This window comes from Sardina pilchardus, chromosome 14 (genome assembly GCF_963854185.1).
Source record: "Sardina pilchardus chromosome 14, fSarPil1.1, whole genome shotgun sequence".
Classification (NCBI taxonomy): domain Eukaryota; kingdom Metazoa; phylum Chordata; class Actinopteri; order Clupeiformes; family Clupeidae; genus Sardina; species Sardina pilchardus.
Window position 1 is genome coordinate 34,067,821 of NC_085007.1, and position 27,820 is coordinate 34,095,640.

A 27,820-nucleotide genomic window follows, 5' to 3' on the forward strand; every position below is an offset into this window, starting at 1 on the left:
AGGTGCTTGGGCCCATTAATGCCCCTTGCGGCCTTTTTGTGTCTTAAAAGACACCCCAATTCAAACATTCACCATTTCAATATACTTCACAATTCCTCTTGGGCAACCCCTCAAGATCATTTTACTGCTGATATGATATGATTCGATAAACCCTTGGTTTGATTCGATAAACCGTCTAAGTGTTTCAAAATACATGACTTTACTGTATTCTGGTTATTACATGCCATTCCAACCAAGCATTTTTACGAGGATTAGAACTTGGGTCTGACTTAGTCACTCCCCAATTCAATCACAAAAATGACTTAACCTGAGTAAAATCTTCATACACATGATCTTTTCTTTACCTTTTACTTTGCATCACACTGTCATTCTTGACTCTGTGTGTGTGTGTGTGTGTGTGTGTGTGTGTGTGTGTGTGTCTGTGTCTGTGTCTGTGTCTGAGTCTCTGTGTAGCAAGCGGGGGAGGTTAGAGAGACATCCAGCTGGGAGAGAGGGGGGTCATGGGGCTAAGACAGTAGTTCTGTGTGTAACACGCGCGGGCAGAAAGGAGCGGATAGGAGAGACCATAGTCATATGAAAACCTGAATAACTCACTTTCTGTTAATGTGGCTAACGCCAAAATTTCAGCATAGGTTCATATGAGTATTAATATTTGTAAACTCACTTCATAATATTTTAGGTAAAACTATGTGTCAACCACGATCATTAATACACTATTGAGTGACAGAATTAATGCCACATCAAAACTTGTATATGACTGTGACTACAAACACACTAACTAATACTCCACTTAATTTGATCCAAATTAGTCACTGTTTTCTGCCTATAACGCCAACTTCCTGTTTCTTTTACAAGACGCCTGGATTCAAACCTTCGCCATTTCAATATACTTTTGAAATTCAAAAATCTGGTCGCAATTTCTCTTGGGCAACCCCTCAAGATCATTTTACTGCTGAAATGACATAGTTTCGATAAACCGTCTAGGAGAAGTATTTCAAAATACATGATGTGCAAAAATCAGAAAATCTCACATAATTCAAATTCTTTTAATATTCACTATATAGTTTAAATGTAAAACTTGTTCAGAATAATACAACACACATGTCCACCAAATTTGGTTCATTTCCGTGAATGTATGCGTCAACCACAGTAGACGGCGCGCTAGGTGGCGCTATACAGTCCCTGAGCCACACCCTAGGCCAAACCTTTGTCTCTAAGTACAGTTAACAATTCCACATCTAGATGCCAAATTACAAGAGTTTTAGTGCATGTCAAGTTGGTGAAAAAGGGTGAAAAAGTTAAGAGTAAGAGGAATAGAAGTATAATAATAATAATAAATATAGCCGCAAGCGGCGATGGCGGGCCCGAGCACCTGCGGTGCGGAGACCTGTGACATTTCGGAATCTAACAAATCAACATGTGCGTGTTGGTGGGCATGTGCATGAGCAACACACATGCCCATTAAATTTGGTAAATTTTCCTGAATGTATGTGTCAACCACAACAGACAACACGCTAGGTGGCGCTATAGAGTCCCTAAGCCACACCCCAGGCCAGAGCTCTATCTCTGACTATCGATATCAATAACGCACAAGCCCACCAAATTTGGTTCATTTTCGTGAATGTGTGTGTCAACCACAACAGACAATGCACTAGGTGGCGTTATACAGTCCCTAAGACACCCTTGGCCAGAGCGCTGTCTCTGAATAGCTATAGCAATAACACACAAGCCCACCAAATTTGGTTCATTTTCGTGAATGTATGTGTCAACCACAGCAGACAATGCGCTAGGTGGCGCTCTAGAGTCCCTAAGCCACACTCTAAGCCAGAGCTCTGTCTCTGACTAGTGGTAGCAATAACACACAAGCCCACTAAATTTGGTTCATTTTCATGAATATATGAGTCAACCACAGTACACAACGCGCTACGTGGCACTATAGAGCCCCTAAGCCACACCCTAGGCCAGAGCTCTATCTCTGTATCCATATTTGTAGTTCAAATTTGAGATGATAACCAGTGTGTTGATATGGTGTACTGTAAATCATGCATCTGTAAGGCTTACATCAATATCTTTGCTTCAGATCATTGAATTCATAAAACCTGTTGCTGTTTTTAATGTGTGTGTGTGTGTGTCTTGATGTAAACAAAACATAACTAAGTCATGATTGTTTGACTTTTCTGTATTCTGGTTATTACAAGCTATTCCAACCAAGCATTTTTGTGAGGATAAGAACCACTTTAGTGGTGGACTGGTCGGGGATTGAACCGGCAACCCTTCAGTCACAAGCCCCAAGCCCTAACCAGTAGGCCACGGCTGCCTCAAGGGGGTGTGTGTGTGTGTGTGTGTGTGTGTGTGTGTGTGTGTGTGTGTGTGTGTGTGTGTGTGTGTGTGTGTGTGTGTGTGTGTGTGTGTGTGTGTGTGTGTGTGTGTGTGTGTGTGTGTGTGTGTGTGTGTGTGTGTGTGTGTGTGTCTGTGTGTGTGTGTGTGTGTGTGTGTGTGTGTGTTTGTGTGTCTGTGTCTGTGTCTGAGTCTCTGTGTGGAAAGCGGGGGAGGTTAGAGAGACATCCAGCTGGGAGAGAGGGGAGGGGTGGGAAGAACTGTGGGGGGAGGGAAACAGACTAGAGTGGGTGAGCCACAGTGAGGGAGCAAGACCATGCGCGGCTAGGAACAGAGACCTATAAAAACCTAATAAACCTAAATATCTCACTTTCTGTTAACATGGTTGAAATCAAAATTGCAGCATAGGTTGATATGATTATAATTATTCATCAACTCGCTTCAAAATATTTTAGCTAAAACTGTGTCCACCACAATCATTAATGTGCTTTTAAAAAACACAAACAACACCAAATTCAAAACTTTGTATATGACTGTCACTACAAACACACTAACTAATACTCCATCAAATTTCATCCAAATTAGTCACTGTTTTCTGTCTATAACACCAACTTTTTGTTTCTTTTATAAGACACCTAGATTCAAACCTTCGCCATTTCAATGTACTTTTGAAATTCAAAAATCTGGTCGCAATTCCTCTCAGGCAACCCCTCAAGATCATTTTAGTGCTTAAATGACATAATTTCAATAAACCGTCTAGGAGAAGTATTTCAAAATACATGATGTGCAAAAATCAGACAATCTCACATAATTCAAATTCTTCTAAGATTCACTATGTAGTTTAAATGTAAAACTTGTTCAGAATAATACAACACACATGTCCACCAAATTTGGTTCATTTCCGTGAATGTATGCGTCAACCACAGTAGACGGCGCGCTAGGTGGCGCTATACAGTCCCTGAGCCACACCCTAGGCCAAACCTTTGTCTCTGAGTACAGTTAACAATTCCACATCTAGATGCCAAATTACAAGAGTTTTAGTGCATGTCAAGTTGGTGAAAAAGGGCGAAAAAGTTAAGAGTAAGAGGAATAGAAGTATAATAATAATAATAATAATAATAATAATCTGAGCAAAAACAATAGGGCCTTGCACCTACGGTGCAGCCACTTTCAGTGGCCGCACCTCGGTGCTCGGGCCCTAAATATAGCCGCAAGCGGCGATGGCGGGCCCGAGCACCTGCGGTGCGGAGACCTGTGACATTTCGGAATCTAACAAATCAACATGTGCGTGTTGGTGGGCATGTGCATGAGCAACACACATGCCCATTAAATTTGGTAAATTTTCCTGAATGTATGTGTCAACCACAACAGACAACACGCTAGGTGGCGCTATAGAGTCCCTAAGCCACACCCCAGGCCAGAGCTCTATCTCTGACTATCGATATCAATAACGCACAAGCCCACCAAATTTGGTTCATTTTCGTGAATGTGTGTGTCAACCACAACAGACAATGCACTAGGTGGCGTTATACAGTCCCTAAGACACCCTTGGCCAGAGCGCTGTCTCTGAATAGCTATAGCAATAACACACAAGCCCACCAAATTTGGTTCATTTTCGTGAATGTATGTGTCAACCACAGCAGACAATGCGCTAGGTGGCGCTCTAGAGTCCCTAAGCCACACTCTAAGCCAGAGCTCTGTCTCTGACTAGTGGTAGCAATAACACACAAGCCCACTAAATTTGGTTCATTTTCATGAATATATGAGTCAACCACAGTACACAACGCGCTACGTGGCACTATAGAGCCCCTAAGCCACACCCTAGGCCAGAGCTCTATCTCTGTATCCATATTTGTAGTTCAAATTTGAGATGATAACCAGTGTGTTGATATGGTGTACTGTAAATCATGCATCTGTAAGGCTTACATCAATATCTTTGCTTCAGATCATTGAATTCATAAAACCTGTTGCTGTTTTTAATGTGTGTGTGTGTGTGTCTTGATGTAAACAAAACATAACTAAGTCATGATTGTTTGACTTTTCTGTATTCTGGTTATTACAAGCTATTCCAACCAAGCATTTTTGTGAGGATAAGAACCACTTTAGTGGTGGACTGGTCGGGGATTGAACCGGCAACCCTTCAGTCACAAGCCCCAAGCCCTAACCAGTAGGCCACGGCTGCCTCAAGGGGGTGTGTGTGTGTGTGTGTGTGTGTGTGTGTGTGTGTGTGTGTGTGTGTGTGTGTGTGTGTGTGTGTGTGTGTGTGTGTGTGTGTGTGTGTGTGTGTGTGTGTGTGTGTGTGTGTGTGTGTGTGTGTGTGTGTGTGTGTGTGTGTGTGTGTGTGTGTGTCTGTGTGTGTGTGTGTGTGTGTGTGTGTGTGTGTTTGTGTGTCTGTGTCTGTGTCTGAGTCTCTGTGTGGAAAGCGGGGGAGGTTAGAGAGACATCCAGCTGGGAGAGAGGGGAGGGGTGGGAAGAACTGTGGGGGGAGGGAAACAGACTAGAGTGGGTGAGCCACAGTGAGGGAGCAAGACCATGCGCGGCTAGGAACAGAGACCTATAAAAACCTAATAAACCTAAATATCTCACTTTCTGTTAACATGGTTGAAATCAAAATTGCAGCATAGGTTGATATGATTATAATTATTCATCAACTCGCTTCAAAATATTTTAGCTAAAACTGTGTCCACCACAATCATTAATGTGCTTTTAAAAAACACAAACAACACCAAATTCAAAACTTTGTATATGACTGTCACTACAAACACACTAACTAATACTCCATCAAATTTCATCCAAATTAGTCACTGTTTTCTGTCTATAACACCAACTTTTTGTTTCTTTTATAAGACACCTAGATTCAAACCTTCGCCATTTCAATGTACTTTTGAAATTCAAAAATCTGGTCGCAATTCCTCTCAGGCAACCCCTCAAGATCATTTTAGTGCTTAAATGACATAATTTCAATAAACCGTCTAGGAGAAGTATTTCAAAATACATGATGTGCAAAAATCAGACAATCTCACATAATTCAAATTCTTCTAAGATTCACTATGTAGTTTAAATGTAAAACTTGTTCAGAATAATACAACACACATGTCCACCAAATTTGGTTCATTTCCGTGAATGTATGCGTCAACCACAGTAGACGGCGCGCTAGGTGGCGCTATACAGTCCCTGAGCCACACCCTAGGCCAAACCTTTGTCTCTGAGTACAGTTAACAATTCCACATCTAGATGCCAAATTACAAGAGTTTTAGTGCATGTCAAGTTGGTGAAAAAGGGCGAAAAAGTTAAGAGTAAGAGGAATAGAAGTATAATAATAATAATAAATATAGCCGCAAGCGGCGATGGCGGGCCCGAGCACCTGCGGTGCGGAGACCTGTGACATTTCGGAATCTAACAAATCAACATGTGCGTGTTGGTGGGCATGTGCATGAGCAACACACATGCCCATTAAATTTGGTAAATTTTCCTGAATGTATGTGTCAACCACAACAGACAACACGCTAGGTGGCGCTATAGAGTCCCTAAGCCACACCCCAGGCCAGAGCTCTATCTCTGACTATCGATATCAATAACGCACAAGCCCACCAAATTTGGTTCATTTTCGTGAATGTGTGTGTCAACCACAACAGACAATGCACTAGGTGGCGTTATACAGTCCCTAAGACACCCTTGGCCAGAGCGCTGTCTCTGAATAGCTATAGCAATAACACACAAGCCCACCAAATTTGGTTCATTTTCGTGAATGTATGTGTCAACCACAGCAGACAATGCGCTAGGTGGCGCTCTAGAGTCCCTAAGCCACACTCTAAGCCAGAGCTCTGTCTCTGACTAGTGGTAGCAATAACACACAAGCCCACTAAATTTGGTTCATTTTCATGAATATATGAGTCAACCACAGTACACAACGCGCTACGTGGCACTATAGAGCCCCTAAGCCACACCCTAGGCCAGAGCTCTATCTCTGTATCCATATTTGTAGTTCAAATTTGAGATGATAACCAGTGTGTTGATATGGTGTACTGTAAATCATGCATCTGTAAGGCTTACATCAATATCTTTGCTTCAGATCATTGAATTCATAAAACCTGTTGCTGTTTTTAATGTGTGTGTGTGTGTGTCTTGATGTAAACAAAACATAACTAAGTCATGATTGTTTGACTTTTCTGTATTCTGGTTATTACAAGCTATTCCAACCAAGCATTTTTGTGAGGATAAGAACCACTTTAGTGGTGGACTGGTCGGGGATTGAACCGGCAACCCTTCAGTCACAAGCCCCAAGCCCTAACCAGTAGGCCACGGCTGCCTCAAGGGGGGTGTGTGTGTGTGTGTGTGTGTGTGTGTGTGTGTGTGTGTGTGTGTGTGTGTGTGTGTGTGTGTGTGTGTGTGTGTGTGTGTGTGTGTGTGTGTGTGTGTGTGTGTGTGTGTGTGTGTGTGTGTGTGTGTGTGTGTGTGTGTGTCTGTGTGTGTGTGTGTGTGTGTGTGTGTGTGTGTTTGTGTGTCTGTGTCTGTGTCTGAGTCTCTGTGTGGAAAGCGGGGGAGGTTAGAGAGACATCCAGCTGGGAGAGAGGGGAGGGGTGGGAAGAACTGTGGGGGGAGGGAAACAGACTAGAGTGGGTGAGCCACAGTGAGGGAGCAAGACCATGCGCGGCTAGGAACAGAGACCTATAAAAACCTAATAAACCTAAATATCTCACTTTCTGTTAACATGGTTGAAATCAAAATTGCAGCATAGGTTGATATGATTATAATTATTCATCAACTCGCTTCAAAATATTTTAGCTAAAACTGTGTCCACCACAATCATTAATGTGCTTTTAAAAAACACAAACAACACCAAATTCAAAACTTTGTATATGACTGTCACTACAAACACACTAACTAATACTCCATCAAATTTCATCCAAATTAGTCACTGTTTTCTGTCTATAACACCAACTTTTTGTTTCTTTTATAAGACACCTAGATTCAAACCTTCGCCATTTCAATGTACTTTTGAAATTCAAAAATCTGGTCGCAATTCCTCTCAGGCAACCCCTCAAGATCATTTTAGTGCTTAAATGACATAATTTCAATAAACCGTCTAGGAGAAGTATTTCAAAATACATGATGTGCAAAAATCAGACAATCTCACATAATTCAAATTCTTCTAAGATTCACTATGTAGTTTAAATGTAAAACTTGTTCAGAATAATACAACACACATGTCCACCAAATTTGGTTCATTTCCGTGAATGTATGCGTCAACCACAGTAGACGGCGCGCTAGGTGGCGCTATACAGTCCCTGAGCCACACCCTAGGCCAAACCTTTGTCTCTGAGTACAGTTAACAATTCCACATCTAGATGCCAAATTACAAGAGTTTTAGTGCATGTCAAGTTGGTGAAAAAGGGCGAAAAAGTTAAGAGTAAGAGGAATAGAAGTATAATAATAATAATAATAATAATAATAATCTGAGCAAAAACAATAGGGCCTTGCACCTACGGTGCAGCCACTTTCAGTGGCCGCACCTCGGTGCTCGGGCCCTAAATATAGCCGCAAGCGGCGATGGCGGGCCCGAGCACCTGCGGTGCGGAGACCTGTGACATTTCGGAATCTAACAAAGCAACATGAGGCGTGTTGGTGGGCATGTGCATGAGCAACACACATGGCCACCAAATTTGGTCAATTTTCTTGAATGTATGTGTCAACCACAACAGACAACGCGCTAGGTGGCGCTATAGAGTCCCTAAGCCACACCCTAGGCCAGAGCTGTTTTTCACTAGCGGCAGTAATAACACACAAGCTCATGAAATTTGATTCATTTTTGTGAATGTAAATGTCAACCCAAAACGGCTAACACGCTAGGTGGCGCTATAGAGTCCCTAAGCCACACCCTCAATAGCGATCGCAATAACACATGTGTCCACCAAATTTGGTTCATTTTCGTGAATGTATGTTTCAACCACAACAGACAACGCACTAGGTGGCGCTATAGAGTCCCTAAGCCACACCCTAGGCCAAAGCTCTGTCTCTGACTAGCGATAGCAATAACACATAAGTCCACCAAATTTGGTTCATTTTCATGAATGTTTGTGTCAACCACAACAGATAACGTACTACTAGGTGGCGCTATAGAGTCCCTAAGCCACACCCTAGGCCAGAGCTCTGTCTCTGACTAGCGATAGCAATAACACATAAGTCCACCAAATTTGGTTCATTTTCGTGAATGTTTGTGTCAACCACAACAGATAACGTGCTACTAGGTGGCGCTGTAGATTCCCTAAGCCACACCTTAGGCCAGAGCTCTGTCTCTGACTAGCGATAGCAAAAACACATAAATCCACCAAATTTGGTTCATTTTCGTGAATGTTTGTGTCAACCACAACAGATAACGTGCTACTAGGTGGCGCTATAGAGTCCCGAAGCCACACCTTAGGCCAGAGCTCTGTCTCTGACTAGCGATAGCAAAAACACATAAATCCACCAAATTTGGTTCATTTTCGTGAATGTTTGTGTCAACCACAACAGATAACGTGCTACTAGGTGGCGCTATAGAGTCCCGAAGCCACACCTTAGGCCAGAGCTCTGTCCCTGACTAGCAGAAGCAATTCCACATGTAGCTGCCAAATGACATCCAATTTATAACCTATTTTCTGCTTATAACACCAACTTCCTGTTTCGTAATAAGACGCCATAATTCAAACCTTCGCCATTTCGATATGCTTCGAAAATTCAAAAATCTGTTCGCAATTCCTCTCGGGCAAACCCTCAAGATCCTTTTACTGCTCATATGACATGATTTCGATAAACCGTCTAGGATAAGTGTTTCAAAATACATGATGTGCAAAAATCATAATCATAATCATAACTCAAATTTGTTTAAGATTCACTATGTAGTGTAAATGTAAAAGTTGTTTAGATTTATACAACACATCTGCCTACCAAATTTGGTTCATTTTCATGCATGCACATGTCAACCACAACAGACAGCGCGATAGGTGGTGCTATAGACCCCCTGAGCCACACCCTAGGCCAGGGCTCTGTCTCTCAGTATCAAATGCAATTCTACATATGCCTGCCAAATTACAAGAGTTTTGGAGCATGCCAAGTCGGTGAAACGGCCAAACGGGCTAAGACGAAGAGAGAATAATAATATTGTGTGTGTGTGTGTGTGAGTGAGTGAGTGAGTGAGTGAGTGAGTGAGTGACCAGGAGTCCCTAAGCCACACGCTAGGCCAGGGCTCTGTCTCAGACTAGAGGTGGCAACACACAAGGCAAAGACAAATTTTTATGAGGATTAGAACTTGGGTCTTACTCAGTCAGTCCCCAATTCAATCACAAAAATGACTTAACCTGAATAAAATCTTTATACACATGATCTTTTTTTTACCTTTTACTTTGCATCACACTGTCATTCTTGACTCTGTGTGTGTGTGTGTGTGTGTGTGTGTGTGTGTGTGTGTCTGTGTCTGTGTCTGTGTCTCTGTGTGGAGAGCGGGGGAGGAGAGAGAGACATCCAGCTGGGAGAGAGGGGAAAGTGTGAATAACTGTGGGGGGAAGGAAAGAAACAAGGAGGGGGAGAGTGGGTGAGCCACAGTGAGGGAGCGGCTAGGTAGTTCTGTGTGTAACACGCGCGGGCAGCAAGGAGCGGATAGGAGAGACCATAGTCATATGAAAACCTAAATAACTCACTTTCTGTTAATGTGGTTTACGTCGAAATTGCAGCATAGGTTGATATGATTATCATTATTCATCAACTCGCTTCAAAATATTTTAGCTAAAACTGTGTCCACCACAATCATTAATGCGCTTTTAAAAATCACAAACAACACCAAATTCAAAATTTTGTATATGACTGTCACTACAAACACACTAACTAATACTCCATCAAATTTCATCCAAATTAGTCACTGTTTTCTGCCTATAACACCAACTTTTTGTTCCTTTTATAAGACACCTAGGTTCAAACCTTCGCCATTTCGATATACTTTTGAAATTCAAAAATCTGTTCGCAATTTCTCTTGGGCAACCCCTCAAGATCATTTTACTGCTAAAATGACATGATTTCGACAAACCGTCTAGGAGAAGTGTTTCAAAATACATGATGTGCAAAAATCAGAAAATCTCACATAATTCAAATTCTTTTAATATTTACTATATAGTTTCAATGTAAAAGTTGTTCGGATTAATACAACACACATGCCCACCAAATTTGGTTCATTTTCGTGCATGTGTGTGTCAAACACAACAGACAGCGCGGTAGGTGGCGCTATAGACCCCCTGAGCCACGCCCTAGGCCAGGGCTCTGTCTCTGAGTATCAAATGCAATTCTACATATGCCTGCCAATTTACAAGAGTTTTGGAGCATGCCAAGTTGGTGAAACGGCCAAACGGGCTAAGAGGAAGAGAGAATAATAATAATAATAATAATAATAATCTGAGCAAAAACAATAGGGCCTTGCACCTACGGTGCAGCCACTTTCAGTGGCCGCACCTCGGTGCTCGGGCCCTAATAATAATAATAATCTGAGCAAAAACAATAGGGCCTTGCACCTACGGTGCAGCCACTTTCAGTGGCCGCACCTCGGTGCTCGGGCCCTAATTGTGCTCTCGCAAGAACTCTGGATTTCCAGGGTATGGAAGTCCAGCACTAAAGCAAAACTTGAGGTGCTCATGGGTGGTATCTGGAGGGAGATGCTCTTGGCCTTTGTGAAATGTGGCTGCCATAAGAGCAAGAGTGAAAAAAACATTGTTCCTGTACTTGAAAAGGACATTCATGCACCCCAGCATGCACTTGCATATTGTCAAACCAAGAGATTTTTTTAAAAAGATGTGAGTGATTGTGAGGAAAGTGAGGGAGATGAGTGAGTGAAAACTCAGTGGAGTTTCATTTAAAGGAAAATTGTCCAAGAATATTCCCTGGGTTTGGTTTTGAAATAGTTCATATTGTTTGCATTCATTTGTATTAAATTGGAATTCAATGTAAATAGTTAATATTGTTCAGAAGATGTCCTGTTTTTAAAGTTAATGAAGTTGACTAGTTAAGTACTGATAAGTAATCACTTATTTAGTTCTAAAAGTTCACAAAATGTATTGTTTTTTGTACTGCAAAGTTATTATGAGGTCCATTCAGTGGCCTATACTGTAATTTAAGAATCGCCTAAATGATAATGTCATAAAAATGTGAAAATGAAGGGTTAAAATTTGAAGACAAAGAGGAATGTCTATTTCTATCCCTGTTCAACCAATTTCAGTAAAAAATATATAAATTTTACTTCCAAATCCAGCATGGTTTAGGTCCTTATAATGGCCCTATACTGTAAATTAAGCTCCGCCTAAATGATGATGTCCTGAAAATGTGAAAATGGAGGGTAGAAATTTGAAGACAAAGTGCAATGTCTATTTCTATCCCTATTCTATCAATTTAAGCAAAAAAATCAATTTTAACATCCAAATCCAGCGAGAATACACAAGACACTGTACTAATATAGGCTACCTATTAAATGAATAGAAGTGAATTTGGGGAGTGAATTGGAACTAGCCACCCATTCACTTTTAGAGCATTTTAGTTGAGAGTCAAGTTTGCTTAAGGTTTGTTCAAGAACTCTTCCAGAGTTTTTACCTTAAACAACACAAATCAACACAAATAAATGAACAGATAACTCGAACGTGCTGTATGTCATAATGAAACAACCACAGACTATCAACAACACGGTCTGACACGAATGATACATGGCTTAGTGCAAACTGAATTTATGACCAAACGATTTGATTCGTGCACGAAGCGCCATCTAGCGATCATTTTGTGTAAGTAACAGCCTCCCAGTCTAAGGACTCAGCGGTCTTTTGACCGCCTCGCCGCGCTTTAAGTAGTTCACACCAGCATGGCGCTTCTAGTAGGTCGTCAAAGCGGTCAAATGACCGGGGCGCGGCGCTTCTAGGTATAAGTGGGTCAGAACGGCGCAGCGCTTCTAGTGTTAAACAGCATTATAACCATATTTATACAACAAAATTACTTTGTCATTATTATCTACATAATACATTTGGCCTATGCACACTGCATTGTGTGTGGCACTGGCCAATTTTCAAGTCCCAATGAGCCATAATGTGTTGCCACCTCTGGTCACACTTAACTAGCGGTCATGCAGGAAAAGTAGGCCTACAATAAGTCATAATTCATTTGCTTTTTATATAAATTCAGTAAGTTGGTGATGGTGTTGATGTTGATGTGTGCAAGAAGGCCTCTGGCCTCGTGGCTACGGCCGAAACAACACCCGTGGGAATATACATTACCAACCCCACTCTCACTCGTGATATTGCTTAAGTGTATAATTTTTTTAACCTGTGATAGCCTGTTTTTACAGAGGTCGTGATGCGAGGATGGTGGCTTGTATACAGCTTTTTGATACGGCGTGTCGTTCTCCCGTTATTCCAGTTTTTCCGGTCGATTTTTTCCCATAGGAATGAATGGAAAAGCGATTTTTGAGCGCTGATGCCCACACATTTTTCCACCTGTAGCCCAAACCGTAAGACATAAAGTCATGAAATTTGGTATGCTGATAGAGGAGACTACCCTGATTGACACCACCAGGTTTCATGCTCGCCACTCTCACGCTCTAGCGCCACCAACTGGTCAAAGTTGGAAAACGCGTTCATGCCCGTAACTTTTGATCCGTATGGCCGATTTTGATAAAAAACGTATACCATTGGAATCCTCTGACTCAGCCGATTCCAACGCACCATGTGACGTAATTTTCCACCATGATGGATTTTCCACCATTTTGAATTTTGTCTAAAGTCAAAGTAAAGCGACTCTGGCCGCATAGTTCATCCGATCGTCATGAAACTTGGTACGCGTGATTTACAGAATAAGGCGGATCAAATGCCTTGATTTCGCCTTCATACGTCCAAGCGTTCGCCTGTGACAACCAATTAAATTCAGCGAGCGAAGCCGCCAAACAGGAAGTGTGCCTATCTTGAAAATGCTGTGACGTATGAAAGCCATATTTGGTGGGATGACTTGACATCCCATCCAAAGCACCCTCAATAAATTTGGTGTTATTTGGTCTCTTGATGGCTCTATAATTAGCAAAAACGTGTGTTGTTGGCGAATGTATACTATTAAGCAGAATAGCTCATCTTAAATTGCTTAAGTAATGGCAAAAGGACATTCCAGAGTGATTTAAGATACAATGTTGATATTTAAAAAGTATGCCAATTCTTGCAAAAGGAACTGGCACGAATCCCATCACGGTTTAGCCCACCTTGGTTATACCACAACATTATACCAACGTCTTTGACAGAGCTGATTAACAGAGATGGTCCGCAACGGTTCAATGCACATGATCGATTTGGAATGTCGGCAACAATATCTCATCCCGAGACTGGGAAGATCTTAACGACGCCATGGCCTCGAGATGCAAGTACGGACTTACTTGTTGTTACTATGCAGTGATGTCCAGGTGCTATATATAGTCGCAATCACACGAGTTTTCACTGTGACGGTGTTTTGTTTTTGACAATTTGTAATAGTTTCTCTTCGTAATGAATTACTATTTAGGAGATTGTAATAATTACAAGACATCGTTTGATATATTTGTGATGTTTTGAGATTTTATTTATGTATGGTCGAACTCACAAGAATGTTCACGGTGACGGTGTGTCGCTGTGAAAGGCCTACCATATTGACCTGAGCATTCTGGGTAAATGACTTCCATGTCGTAACCTCGCGTGTTTTCCTGTTAAGTTTCGTTTTCTGTTGTGATGATGAGCTGTGCACAAAAAAAAGTGTTGAAAGATACCTGTACAAAACTGCTTGGAGGTTACGTCTGCTCGAAGGTAAGCAAAGCTAGCATCTTAATTATCAATAGCTAAGTAGGCCTGCAGTTATCCTGAGTAATCCAGCCCTTGACATTCAGAGATGCGATCATTGACAAAAAGTAAGTTTGATGTTTACATCGAGTTCACACTGGTATGCAAGAGGTTTGCTAATACACTTAAACTTGCTCTTGACATGATTTCCATGAAGTAATATACTGTAAGTGTTTATTTATGAAATTATAATACTTCATGTGTTTAGCTTAAGAATCTACTGGTTAGCGTTTCTACTGTGTTGCTGGTGTGTTGCTAACTAATGTTAGTCGGGGTTCTCTATGTGGAATATGTATGTAGAGACGTTAGATCTAGTAGTATTACCACAGTGTTGGTGAAGTTCATGACGTTCTCATGACGTAGCTTTACAGATATTAATAGAGTGAGTTTACTGCCAATTACCTTAAGTTGAAGTTGTGTGCGTGTATGACAACAAAAGTAAGTGAACGTAACCTTCAGTCATGTGTATTGGGAGTGGGATGTATCGTTCACGTTGATATGCAAGGACTTAGTATGCTAAGCGGAGTATTAGCATTAAGGGTTTGAATGAAGCCTGTGTATGTTACTTGTGTGAGAAGTTGTGCTCATAGAATGAGAGATAGCGATACAGTTTATTTAGTGACCATATTAATGACAGTTTATTTGGTTCTTTACAGACCACTATACATTATAAGTTACTCATGCTGTTGTATGGAACCTGTTGGAAGAAAACTCAATAAAGAAACTAAGGAGAAACTACTGCTTCACAACCGGTGTTCTACCTGACGCCACCCAAGCAACACAATCCATCAATCCATACAGTCCTTTAGCCCTCATTAACAATCTCCGACTGGAGGAAGTTTGTACCTGTGTGAGTTAACGCTATTACACAGTACCGTTTACGCCGCTAGATGGCGTAATTGACCACATAATAACTGTAGTCACGCACAGAAAGGTTCCTTTTCTTTCTTGAAGGGGTTAGCGTTGCTGTTGCTGTATGTGTGTCCTGGCTTACAATTCAGTTTAATGAGCTTAGTATTGATGCGTTTCTGTATGCTGCAGATATATTATATATCTATATAAATAGCATCTACCTATATTTCTCTGTATGTATGGAAATTCTGAATGTCTCTGCTGGAACAATACAAAGTTAAACCCCATCTCTTCTCCGTCCTATATTCTAACCGATATACCATCCAGTATAGTGCCACTACCCTACCTGAATCAGTGCAAACCTATAACCTCCCCAATAATAATAGTAATAATAATTAGGTAAAAATAATAATTTCTGCTTTAGGGAGAAATATCAGAATTCCCTTACAGCTAAGGAAAGTGGGAGCTATGTTTTTCGACTCAGTAGGCAAGCTTATGTGTGGAGACTTAAACTGTGATGTTTGGCCCACTTATTGTATAGCAGTTAACAATTCTAGGTCCAATTAATCACATCCAACACAAAGTGTTATAGAAAGTATGGTAACAATTTACATTACAGATCGGTAATAAGTGGGTAATGTTATGGTAATATGTATGCAATTTAGTGGTAATAATATTTTTAAACCACATATTACAAATAATTAATGTGTAATTTCCAGACAATTACTATGCAATTACCATACAACAACAATGCAAATAACTTGGGTTTAAGGGTAACATAAAATGGTAATAACCACTGTAAATATGTACTTATTGAAGCAATAGATATTTAGGATTTACTTATTGTGACATAATATGTGACCTGTTATCTGTTGTTATGATGAAATAAATGAGGTAATTTCACAATAACTATATGGTATCAGGGCTGTAAAATACTGTTTTGTCTTTTCGAAAGGTTTTCTGTACGGTGGGGAGTTGTTGAAATCCTTTCGAAAAGACAATACAGTATTTTACAGCCCTGATACCATATAGCTATTGTGAAATTACCTTATTTATTTCATCATAATAACAGATAACAGGTCACATTTTACTATCAAACTAACTACCACAAAAACTTTGACCATTGTGTAATTTTGCCATAACACTTAAAAGGGACTATGTAATTTAGTCCTTCATAGCGCCATCATGTTGGTATAATTACAGAAATATTATGTCACAATAAATAAATCCTAAATATTTATTGCTTTGGTAAGTACATATTTACAGCAGTTATTACTATTTTATTTTACCCAAGTTATTTGCATTGTTGTTGTATGGTAATTACACAGTAATTATCTAGAAATGACACATTAATTATTTGTAATATGTGGTTTACAAATATTATTACCATGAAATTGCACATATATTACCATAACATTACCCACTTATTACTGATCTGTAATGTAAAGTGTTACCGAAAGTATTACTGTGTGTTTCATTTAACTATTGTTCATGGTAAACATTTAATTAATTCAGGCTATGGGTGGTATAGGTGAACTATTACCACACAGTTACTACTACGTAATCCTTAATTGAGATTTCATTGAAAGTGATTGAACTTTTAAAAAGGGGTTTAAAAACTGTTTTTGTACTTTCATTTTATTATGTCATACTGAACTGAATTCTAAGAGTTAAAAACAAAGGATACAATAAATGTTTTGTGATGCTTGCATTGCATAGTATTTCATTTAGGATAAGCTATATCAAAGCAGGTAGAAGTAACTGTAGTCACTTGACATTTCTGAGGATTTACAGTACATATATATTAAGATTTGACACATTGCAGTTTTTTAATGCTGGGATTATTTATAAATCAAAGAATTGTGGGTAGATGTGGGTGAACTGTGCAACATGCAGTTTGTGGACAAGAGGCAGACGTAACAGACAGATATTTGGGTTGGAGGGGGTGGCGTGTGTATGTGTGTGTGTGTGTTTGTGTGAAAGTCTTCGTTGCTGGTGCCGTTGTGGGTCAACTCAGCGACATGCAGTTTGTGGACAAGAGGCAGATGTAACGGACTGACGTTTCTGTTTGAAAGAGTTGTTTGTGTGTGTGTGTGTGTGTGTGTGTGTCTTTGTTGCCGGTGTACAGTATTTCTGAATATGAATGCTGTCTGGACAGGAAATGGCATAGCTTTTATCACATGCAACCAATCCAAAATCGATTTCATATTCAGAAACGTTAACCAGTAACAGCCTATTACATCATTTGAACAGGTGAGTCGTCCTGTTTATTTTACCATCCATTTGAGGCTATAACACATTGCAACTTATTCAACAGTGAGTAAACTGCGGATGTTCCCGCCTAACAGGATAGCTATACTCCTAACATTACTCGTATTTGTTCTAGAAACATGCCTAGTTCCTTAGGCTCCCTCCTTCCTTCAGTAGTTACGTGTTTCATGCTGGCTACACGTGAACAAATCATATTTAATTCAACACAAGGTCTACAGACCTTAGAGGTGTACATTTAATTTTCATACATCAAAGCGTTCGCCCGTGACAGCCAATCAAATTCGATGGTGAAGCGTCCAAACAGGAAGTGAGTTCAGTCTCGGAAACACTTTGAGGTATTGAGACCATATTTGGCGGGATGATTTTGGACACCATCCAAAGTAGCCTCAGTAAATGTGTTGTAATTTGGCCACTAGGGGGCGCCGCAATTAGCAAAAATGCATTTTTGGCTCTTTTCTCTTTACGTCTTTGGGATGACATCTACATTTTTACATTGGAGGTGCTCTGGGACATACCACTGATGAACCTAGGCAACTCGTCAGGTCAGTGTAAGAATTCGGCAATCGAGGGCAACGCCGCCAAACTCGAAGCAGCTTCGCGTCTTGGCCAAACTTTGGCGCTTTGACCTGAGGGCGAGCTGTCGCGTCTCCTGCCGGGGCGCTCTCGTGGCGCGTCAGAGCAAGCACACTTCGCACTTTCCCACCGGGAAATGCTTTCTAGTTGATATTTGTGTTTTTGGGGTTGAATTTTGAAGATATATTTTACAAATATGTGTGTTCTCTTCAAAGATATTAGCTATATTTTATACCATTTGAAAGCCCTGTTTCTCCTGATTACAGTGGTGGGTATATTGTATCTCTGCCATGTAGCATAATCACACAATACACCTTTTTGTGCCATGAGGCCATTGAGTATGAGAAAATGGAATGTTCGGTGCAGGCAGCAAAGGGTTAAACTATGCAACTACCATGTTTACCCTAGCTACACCTTAGTAGCCATATCTACATTATCTATCTATAAATTTTTGCATTTTCATGCACTGGTAATTCCTTGGAATTGCATTTCTAGTTTAAACTTTCTTAGTCTGAATTTCTCTTAATATTGTTTCTCATAGGACTAAATCAGCATGCCAAGTGGAATTGCATTTCTAGTTTAAACTTTCTTAGTCTGAATGTCTCTTCATATTGTTTCTCATAGGACTAAATCAGCATGCCAGTTTCGTTAAATTCCGTGACAATGAGATCCGAAAGTGTCCTGATTTGACACAGAATCACCTACATGGGGTTAACAAAGGGGTTCCAATACTTATGACCCCTGTATTTTTTATAAAAACATTTATTTATTTACGATACATTATTCATTCACAAAGGAAATTGATGTCCTTAAAGTTTTGGGTATTTCCTCATTTTTTTAATTTAAGGCATTAAGATCAATTTCCAAAAGATGATTTTATATTCCTCTTTTTAGTCAACTTTAGCATGTGTTCAAATATTTATGAAGGGCACTGTATTTCATGACCATTAAAGTGATTTAATATTGAAGGTTTCATATGTATTTATTTATATTTTAAAGCTAATTCTTGTCTCAGGTGATTTTGATATTGAATGTTTAGAGATAGTGTGTATATTAACACAATAAACTTAATTTCTTTGAATTCTTGACTATTGTAATTTTCTTTTTAACAAGTATGCAAGGCAAGTTTACTTATAGCGCATTTTATACACAGAGGCAGTTCAATGTGCTTAACAAAGATGAATGAATAAACTTTAAAGAAATAAAATACAAACATGGAGGGGAAAAACAATAACAATGCTGAGTGTGGGTCCTGTATGGGCCTAGAGAGGGCAATGTGGGCTGCCCATGCGTGGCCATTACAGGGCCCACGCTTTTGAGTGTGGGCCTAGAGAGGGCTTAGGACTAGATGAGGGCAGCCCATTAGGGGCCTGTGCGGGACTAGTTAGGGCTATTAAGGCTAAGTGAGGGCTGCCTGTGCGGGGCCAGCTCTGCGGGGCCAGCGCTTTGCCGATGAGCAAGCCCTCATGGGCCCACCATTGGCAGCCCACTAGGGCCCCCTGCGGCAGCCCAAAGTGAGCCCAAAAGGGCTTGCTTGCTGTACATTTTTGTGTCCATTTCCAATAAAAGCGAGTATCAAAAAAAACAAACAAAAAAACACTATTGTATTATCATATGCGATAACTCAAGAATCGCCAGATATTAAGCACTTAGTCATCATTAATGCATACTAATTTCATAGCATTTTCAAACACATGTCATAGTTGTTTGAACATAGTTTCATACTCAATAGAATGAAATCCATTGTCGCAAAGAGTTGATTCACAAAGAGCGTCAATATCCATTTGCACATTTGAACCATGTAGTATATTAGTAGTAAGTAAGTAAGTAAGTAAGTAAGTAACTTTATTTGTCCCCCAATGGGGCAATTTGTTGTGCAGCAAGTACGGTACGGATCACATACAATCACACACACAAACAACAAACACACACAGTTTAAGAGGTTGCCTATATTGCAGCCATAGTTAAAAAACAATAAAAAATAAGATAAAATAAATAAATAAATAAAAGGCTCGTCATATCCAAAAGTATGAGTGGGAGGGGGGGGGGGGGGGGGGGGGGGGGTTACCTATGTTTTTTTGAGTTTAGAAGTAAAATGGCTGATGGAACAAAAGAATGTTTATATCTGTTTGTTTTGAAGTTGGGGAGTTTGAAGCGTAATCCAGATGGCAACATCTGAAATTCAGTCAGTAAGGGATGAAAACTACCTGAAAGGATAGAATCAACCTTTCTCAGAACCTGCTTCTGATAGAGTTCCTCCAGGCCTTTCTGCTTGGATCCTATGATACTGCTGCTCGTCTTAATGATCTTGGAAAGGGAGTTTTTTTGCTTCACAGAGATAGACCCATACCAGCAGACTAAGGAGAAGGTGACAACTGACTCAACAAAGGACCTATAAAAAAGTGTCATTAGAGTCTTGTCCACATTAAATTTGGCCAGCTTCCTAAGGCAATGCAGGCGCTGCTGGCCTTTCTTGCAGAGCAGAGTAGTATTTGGCTCAAAACACAGCTTATCATCAATGATAGACCCTAAGTACTTGTACTCTTTAACAACCTCTATATCCTGGCCTTTTATGCACGTCTTGACAGTATTACAGACATTATGCCTAAAGTCAATACACATGTCCTAATGACTGCTATATAGGCCTTTTTTCCGTGTACATACAGTAACATCATGGTGACTTTATGTTTTTTTTCTAGTGTACTTTCATTCCCGTTAGATCTTCCCAAGAAAAGTTGCTGAAACAAAAATAATTAAAAACCCCGCAACTTAAATTTGTTTAAATTTGTTGTTTATTTGTATTTTGCTTAAATTTGTTGTTTATTTGTATTTTCAAAATGTAAAAAGGAACAAGGCTTGCTGGGGGTTGAGAAATGTTAACCTATTTCCTGTCATTCGTGATTAGACTCACTGAAAATGTATGTTTACTTCGGATAGCGCTTGGGTTCATCTAATCGTTTGCTAGGAAGCTGGATTCTGTCCTGAATAACTTCGCTGAGCTTGGCTAAATACTCAGAGGAGTGAGTTTGTGATGGGTGTGTCAGCCTACAGGTTTCACTGTCAACTGTTGGAACACTGTGTCATGCTGATTATATTAATATAAGTGAGTAAGTATAAGCATACTTTTTTGATCCCGTGAGTATCAGTGTTTGGATATTTTACATGTGTCATACAATGGTTTCCACACTGGAATTCTATGCCAGTTATGTATCCAACTGCTGTCTGCAGCCTACTTCCAAAACTCCAAAGCTTACCAAAACTCAATAACATGTTATGTGATGCGCTAATCAATTAAATTCCCAACAATATCACAACAGCTAGTTCTGGAGTAGGCTATCCAACTGGCCCGCTTGCTTGCGAGACATCGGCTGCACGGGCTGAAGTTTGATAGCCATGCAAATTACGGAAGTTTTCCGGGAGAAACAACAAAACGGGAGGTCGGCGGGAGATGACCTTAAAATACGGGAGAATCCTGGGAAAAACAGGAGTGTTGGCAGGTATGTCGGGGATCAAACCAACAACCCTCCGGTTACAAGCTTGAAGCCCTAACCATTAGACCATGGCTGTTCCTAATAGCAAGGTTATTGTGACTGTGTGCATATTGCGTCAGGTATCCAATTAATAAAACCCAAATTGTTACATTACCCTTTCACTGCTGCAGTTGCAAACAGTTGTGGACTGACGTTATTGTAACAGTATTTCAACGTTGTAAATCCTCTTGTCATAGGCCATGAGAGGAATGTCTTAGAAACAAATGTAGGTGTAAGGCTGGCATAACACATAATGAAACCCGAATTCTTGCTTTTTTAAAAATCGCTGCAGTTGCAAACAACCAGTCGTGGGCTAACGTTGTCGTAACAAGTGTTTCAACATTGTAAGCCATTCTTTATCCAACTGCCATCAAACTTGCTGTGAGTGCTTGCTCATGCCATGGCAACACCATTCCTGCTAGTGCACTGCTAAGCCCCCACATTACTGCTTGCAGCTATATTTATTGGGGCCAAGCAGCGAAGCTGCGAGGAACCTATATTGTTTGTACCTTTTCCTATTATTATTATTAGGGGCCAAGCTTGGTGATTGGTCTATGGCTAATGCTGTTTACATAGGAAAGTTGTTTGTTTGTTTCTTGGCCCATTGCCCGAAGATCTGAGGTGCTTTGCAGAGGTACACACTTAAATGAGTATAATGCTGATTTGATAGCATTAGAAAAATAACACTTTTTACCGGTCTCTTCAGGATTATATCTCAACTTGCTTTAAACTGATCACACTTTGCATTCTAATATCCACATTTCCAAAATGGCTCATTGTTCTGCTGCCAGCACACATAATTAAAAAATGGGCCAAAGAACCTTTTTTTTCCCCAAATAGCATCCTTTCAAAAATGCTGAACTGTATGTATTCAGTGATATATTGGTGATCTGCCAGAAAATGCTATTCAAAGACCACTGACTGTATCAGCCCTTTACAGCTAAGGTTTAATGTTTAATAAAGATATTATGTAATAGAAGGGGCATATTTCACCCTTCACCCAGATGGCACTGTCAGATTGGGACTGAGATGATTAATTAACTGTGGTCTGTGGTTCAGAGTATTTATACTGATAGAGTGATTAGAGACCTAATTATGGACACCTTCACTCTCAATGTATTCAAGCATGTTTCAAAACCAGGTTTTGCAGTCTCAGGAGTGATGTATTCTAATTGGAGTTTGATTCAGTTAAAATTAATTCATTTCACTGATATGTAATCAATATTAAATGGTTTATGTTTATTAATATCAATTAACTTTATTAATATTAATAGTTAATATTAATTAAGTTTATGTTTCTCCATTGATGAAAAAACTCAGGCTTATTTACACTGTTAAAGGAAAGTTTTATTCAGCTTGATGTATAATGTTAAACATTGTTATTACACATTAATGTTACAACACTATTTACCAGTATAAATCTTTGTAGCAACTATACACATTATCATCCTATAACACACACTGACAAAGTACTTATGCAATACAATAAATGCATTTGGACAATTCTGCTGGAATTGTATTTACTATTAAACAAACAGATTCAATTCAATTAGAAAGACATTACAATGTATTAGTCAGAATTATTTATTTTATAATTGCACTACAGAGCTGTGCAGTACAGGGGAGAGTAACTAGTGCAAATCAAACCTATCACAACTTGAATCTTAACTAAAAACTTAAATTCAGTAGCATTGAATAGCCAGAGCATCTGACATCTGAAATCTGCTGTTACAACGGTATGCACATGTAATTAGAGGGAATGGCTCATCTCAAACATTAATAGAAAAATGATAGCAAAACAACACAGGGAAAAAATGGCCTATATATATTTATAGGGGGAAAGAGCAATACGGTGACTTAAAGTGGTGCTTCCACTCAAGTTCCTTTGTTCTTCTTGTTGTTGTTCAACATTGTGAGGGAAGGCAAGCATGCTGTACCCCCCAGCCAGTCCCAGTGGGAAAAGAAGGGAGCAAAGTTTGTGCCAGGCTTTTGATGATGGGTATCATGCTTCAATACCCCTCCCCACAACCCAAATGGCACTAGGTTATGCATGGCCCAAGGGAAGGCATATCCACAATGATCCTCCGTGGACACCCACACATTAAATACCATGAAGGCCCAGGTAGTCAAACAATGGCACTGGAGAAGTAAAGGGTTTAGCGTAGTCCAAAAGCCAACACTGAAAAGCTCCCAGCCGGAGAGATACTGTGTGACCAGACTAAATGGCTCATTGTATTCATGGTGCACGGCATGAAAGGTGCGGTAGAGCCAGCCTATGCGGTGATGTAGCATGTGCCAAAGGTAGTACTGAAAGTCAAAGACTACTGTACATCCCAGAATTCCCACTAGGAAAGCGGTGAGTGTAGGTGCCTTTTGAGGTAGCGGGATGGGCGGACGCCACAGCCACTGTGCCACTGCCGCAGGAAAAATAAAAACCAAATGATTATAGGTTGTGAGGCAAAGTGTCCTCCAGATGTTGGACCACACCACTTGACGCTCTTGGTGGATGCGGTACTGGTTGATCTTGGGACATGAGGGAGCCAGCAGGTCCAGAGTGGTATACAGTGCTACCAGAAGGAGGTAGGTGGACACCGAGAGGAAGACTGGAAAGAGAGGAGAGCGTATGCTTGTCTGGTGGTGATGTTGGATAAAGTCCCATGTTGGCTGCAGAAGTGACTCCTCAGGCAGACTCAGGCTCATTTTAGTCATATCAAGCACCCAGTACATTACCCAGCATACACAGTCTGCTATCATCACTGAAGAGAGGAGATTCTAAGGAAGTCTTCAAAGAAAGGGTAAGTCCTCGGATGAGGGTGATGTTAGGAATGACAAATGACTGCCTCCTCTGTGGATGTCTAAGAGCAAATGCCTCCTCTGTGGATGTCTAAGAGCAGACGCCTCCTCTGTGGATGTCTAAGAGCAATGCAACCAGCAGAGAGACTTCCAGCCACGTTGGTTCAAATGTTGTCCAATCCAATGAGGAGATAAATACAGTGAAAGACCAAGAAGCAGAGAAGGATCATGCAAAAGATAGAGGAAACAATTTCTCAAACATGTTTGCTAAATCTCTGCTTCCCTGTTTTCTAACTGAATTAGTTGTGTAATGTCCACAGTCTTGACTTACTTTGACAATATTTCATCATGTAAGATTATTCTTTTAATTACGGTACATTATTAAAAATGTACAGGATGTATTGATTCTTTTAAAGTGTAGAAAAGTAAAGAAAATGTCCAGTCTAATAATGACCCAAGAGACCAGCTATTAAAAATGTGAAGATATGGATTTTCGGTAACACTTTAATAATAATGTAATAGTAATGTTACGGTAATATTTATGCAATTTCATGGTAATAATATTTTTAAACCACATATTACAAATAATTAATGTGTAATTTCTAGACAATTACTGAACAATTACCATACAAAAACAATGCAAATAACTTGGGTAAAATAAAATGGTAATAACTGCTCTAAATATGTACTTACCAAAGCAATAAATATTTAGGCTTTACTTACTGTGACATAATATTTCTGTAATTGTACCAACATGATGGTGCTATGAAGGACTAAATTACATGGTAACTTCTAAGTGTTATGGCACAATTACACAGTGGTCAAAGTTTTTGTAGTAGTTAGTTTGATGGTAACATGTGACCTGTTCTCTGTTATTATTATGAAATAAATAAGGTAATTTCACAATAACTATATGGTATCAGGGCTGTAAAATACTGTTTTGTCTTTTCGAAAGGATTTCAACAACTCCCCACCGTACAGAAAACCTTTCGAAAAGACAAACAGTATTTTACAGCCCTGATACCATATAGTTATTGTGAAATTACCTCATTTGTTTAATCATAACAACAGATAACAGGTGACATATTCATTTGTGCCACCTACGTCACTGTCAAGTAGAACGCCGCCATATTTACGACCGATTTCGTCCAATATGGCTGCCCACACTGCCCGTTTGAATGGAAGAGAAAGAGAAAGAGATCTAGAGAAATGTTCAATTTTAGGCTCTGATCTTTATTTGTTACCCCCAGTTTTCCTTTATCCCTTATTATCTGCCCCAAGTTTGCTCAAATTGGCTTTCCATATCATACATTTATCTAGTTTACCTCTCATACAGTGGTGTTAATTAGGCTATTTTAAGATAAGGTGACAATGTTCGGGACCAACTGGGAAGATAATCCCAAAAATGTGGGATAAAAACGGGGACATTTTCAGTTTGACTCTCAATCCGATTTAAATACATACAAGTTTTGTCTTCAAAAAAACGGGGGGATAGGTAGTTTTTCTGTATTTTCCCCGGGGACGAGCAACCAAAATCGGGGGCGCCAGGAAACCGGAGACTGGAGCACCGATGCCACATAAGCTATGCCTGTCATTATCAGCATGGGAAATGTACGTAGGCTAGGCCTATAATAAAAACATGATTTTAGTGGTAGCTTGCTGACTAGGTAACGTTGTTAGTTAAGTGGCTAACAGCTAGCAAGCTCATGTTAGTGGCTCAAATAAATTAAATAAATAGCCACAAAGATTCTCCCTCTCACGCTGCGTTTTACTGGGTTTTGCTGAAGTAACCGGCTAACAGGCTGTCTTTACATAAAACCAAGCAACACGGTGTAACCTTAAATTTGCTGTTTATTGCTCTGTCTGAAGCTCAAAAAATTAAAAATAGCTATCAGGCATGCATCACGTAAGACGCATCGATCTCTGTATACAGCCTGTCTCATCATACATTTGTGCACCGGACATTGTTGTGGTCCCTGTGATAGTCAGTAGAAGTAGTAGCCTCTTCATGCTCCTCCACATTGGTGGTTGAAGAGCCAGTGAGATTGTTGCAAGTCACGCATTTGGTGCTTCATTGGCTGAATGTTGTTTGTCCTTCTCCCTCGCCGAGGTGTGTGCAAAAAGACTGCGTACAAAACTTGAGTCCAAAGCAATTGCTCCTAAAAAGTCAGAGCAGAGTAAAATAAAACACGACATGTGTGAGACATTGTCCAACCTGAGTAAATATGTCTCTCTTAGAACTTAGCCTAACATAAATCCTCAAATTATGGCCAGGGTCTTTTGTAGTTAGTTAGGCTGCGCAAAGCACAGACGTTTATTTGGGGCAGGCTTTGTTCAAAACGACCACGGCTATTATCCGAGGCTCAGCTATAAATAAAGTATATATAATTTGAGGATTTACGATGAAGGTCATAATAAGGGACAGATACAGAAATTAGGAAGTTAACTACTGGGTTTATCCATAGACAGTAAAAGATAGGAATAGCATAAATTACGGGAACGGTAGGCCTATTTAGCAGATGCCCAGCGACATACAAATAACAACGATACAGAGGCTATAAGCTAATTGACAGTAACAATTTCAAAGTTGATATACTACATTAATGATAATAGAATAATCCGACTTCAGCATTTGTGTTCATGTGAAATATAGGTTTTAGTAGGCTATCAAATGGAATAGCAGACATTGACATCGCAGCAAGAATGCAATTTCAATGTGCTAACGTTAAAATAATAGAAACCATACCAGCTACCATGCATCTACTAGTAGCAGCTAACACAACACAAACGCATCACATAAGATATTATATTATGCGTGATGTTTACAAAACGTGTGAACCTCATGAACTTGACTGATTGATATAGTCAATCAAGTTTTGTAAGTGTTGTCCAAACGTGTCTCTTGTTGTTAGCCCTAGATGCTACTAAGTTGAGAAGGCTCGCTTACCTGACACGAAAGTGTTCATTGCAGGGTGTGAACCGTGGTTATCCAAACATTTCTTCGAATGGCAGCTACTTCTTTCTTCTTTCTTTTGGTATAACGTTAGTATAAAATACCAGTTCAGGGTTCCTCAACTGCACAACACATAGCTGGCATGACTGTGACCTTAACCTGTTGAACTTGTTAGCAGCTAATTATTTCCCTCGAGCCGCTGGCTCCGTGGTCACACTGCATTGTGGCCACTCTGTTTTTCTTCGCTTTTCTCAGTTCAAATACAACGCGAAATGAGTTTCCAAAGCTCCACTTTTGCCCGAGTTTTGTTTAGAAAGAATCGTATTCAGAGGCGAAATCGCCATTTGCGTGTCAATTAAAGGCACAAACGAAGGGAAAAGTCTCTGTCATTCAAGTGCCCACGTATGCGTGAATGGCGCCGTCTAGTGAGAGCGACTCGAATCGGTCGGCAAGATGGCGGCGCAAAGTTACTGTGACGTCAGGTGGGACAAACTAATTGTGTCACAATAAGTAAATCCTAAATATGTATTGCTTCGGTAAGTACATATTTCCAGCAGTTATTACCATTTTATTTTACCCTTAAATCCAAGTTATTAGGACCGTAGGTGCAAGGCCCTATTGTTTTTGCTCAGATTATTATTATTATTATTATTATT

The 27,820-nt window shown here is 40.1% G+C and overlaps 1 protein-coding gene across 1 annotated transcript; it reads right to left on the reverse strand.

Annotated features, from left to right (window-relative positions):
- Positions 1 to 22,746: 22,746 nt before the first annotated feature.
- On the reverse strand, positions 22,747 to 24,379 carry ch25hl2 (cholesterol 25-hydroxylase like 2). Its single transcript, XM_062554389.1, has one exon. The coding sequence runs from the start codon at positions 24,170 to 24,172 to the stop codon at positions 23,294 to 23,296; it is 879 nt and encodes a 292-aa protein (XP_062410373.1). The 5' UTR covers positions 24,173 to 24,379; the 3' UTR covers positions 22,747 to 23,293.
- Positions 24,380 to 27,820: the final 3,441 nt, after the last annotated feature.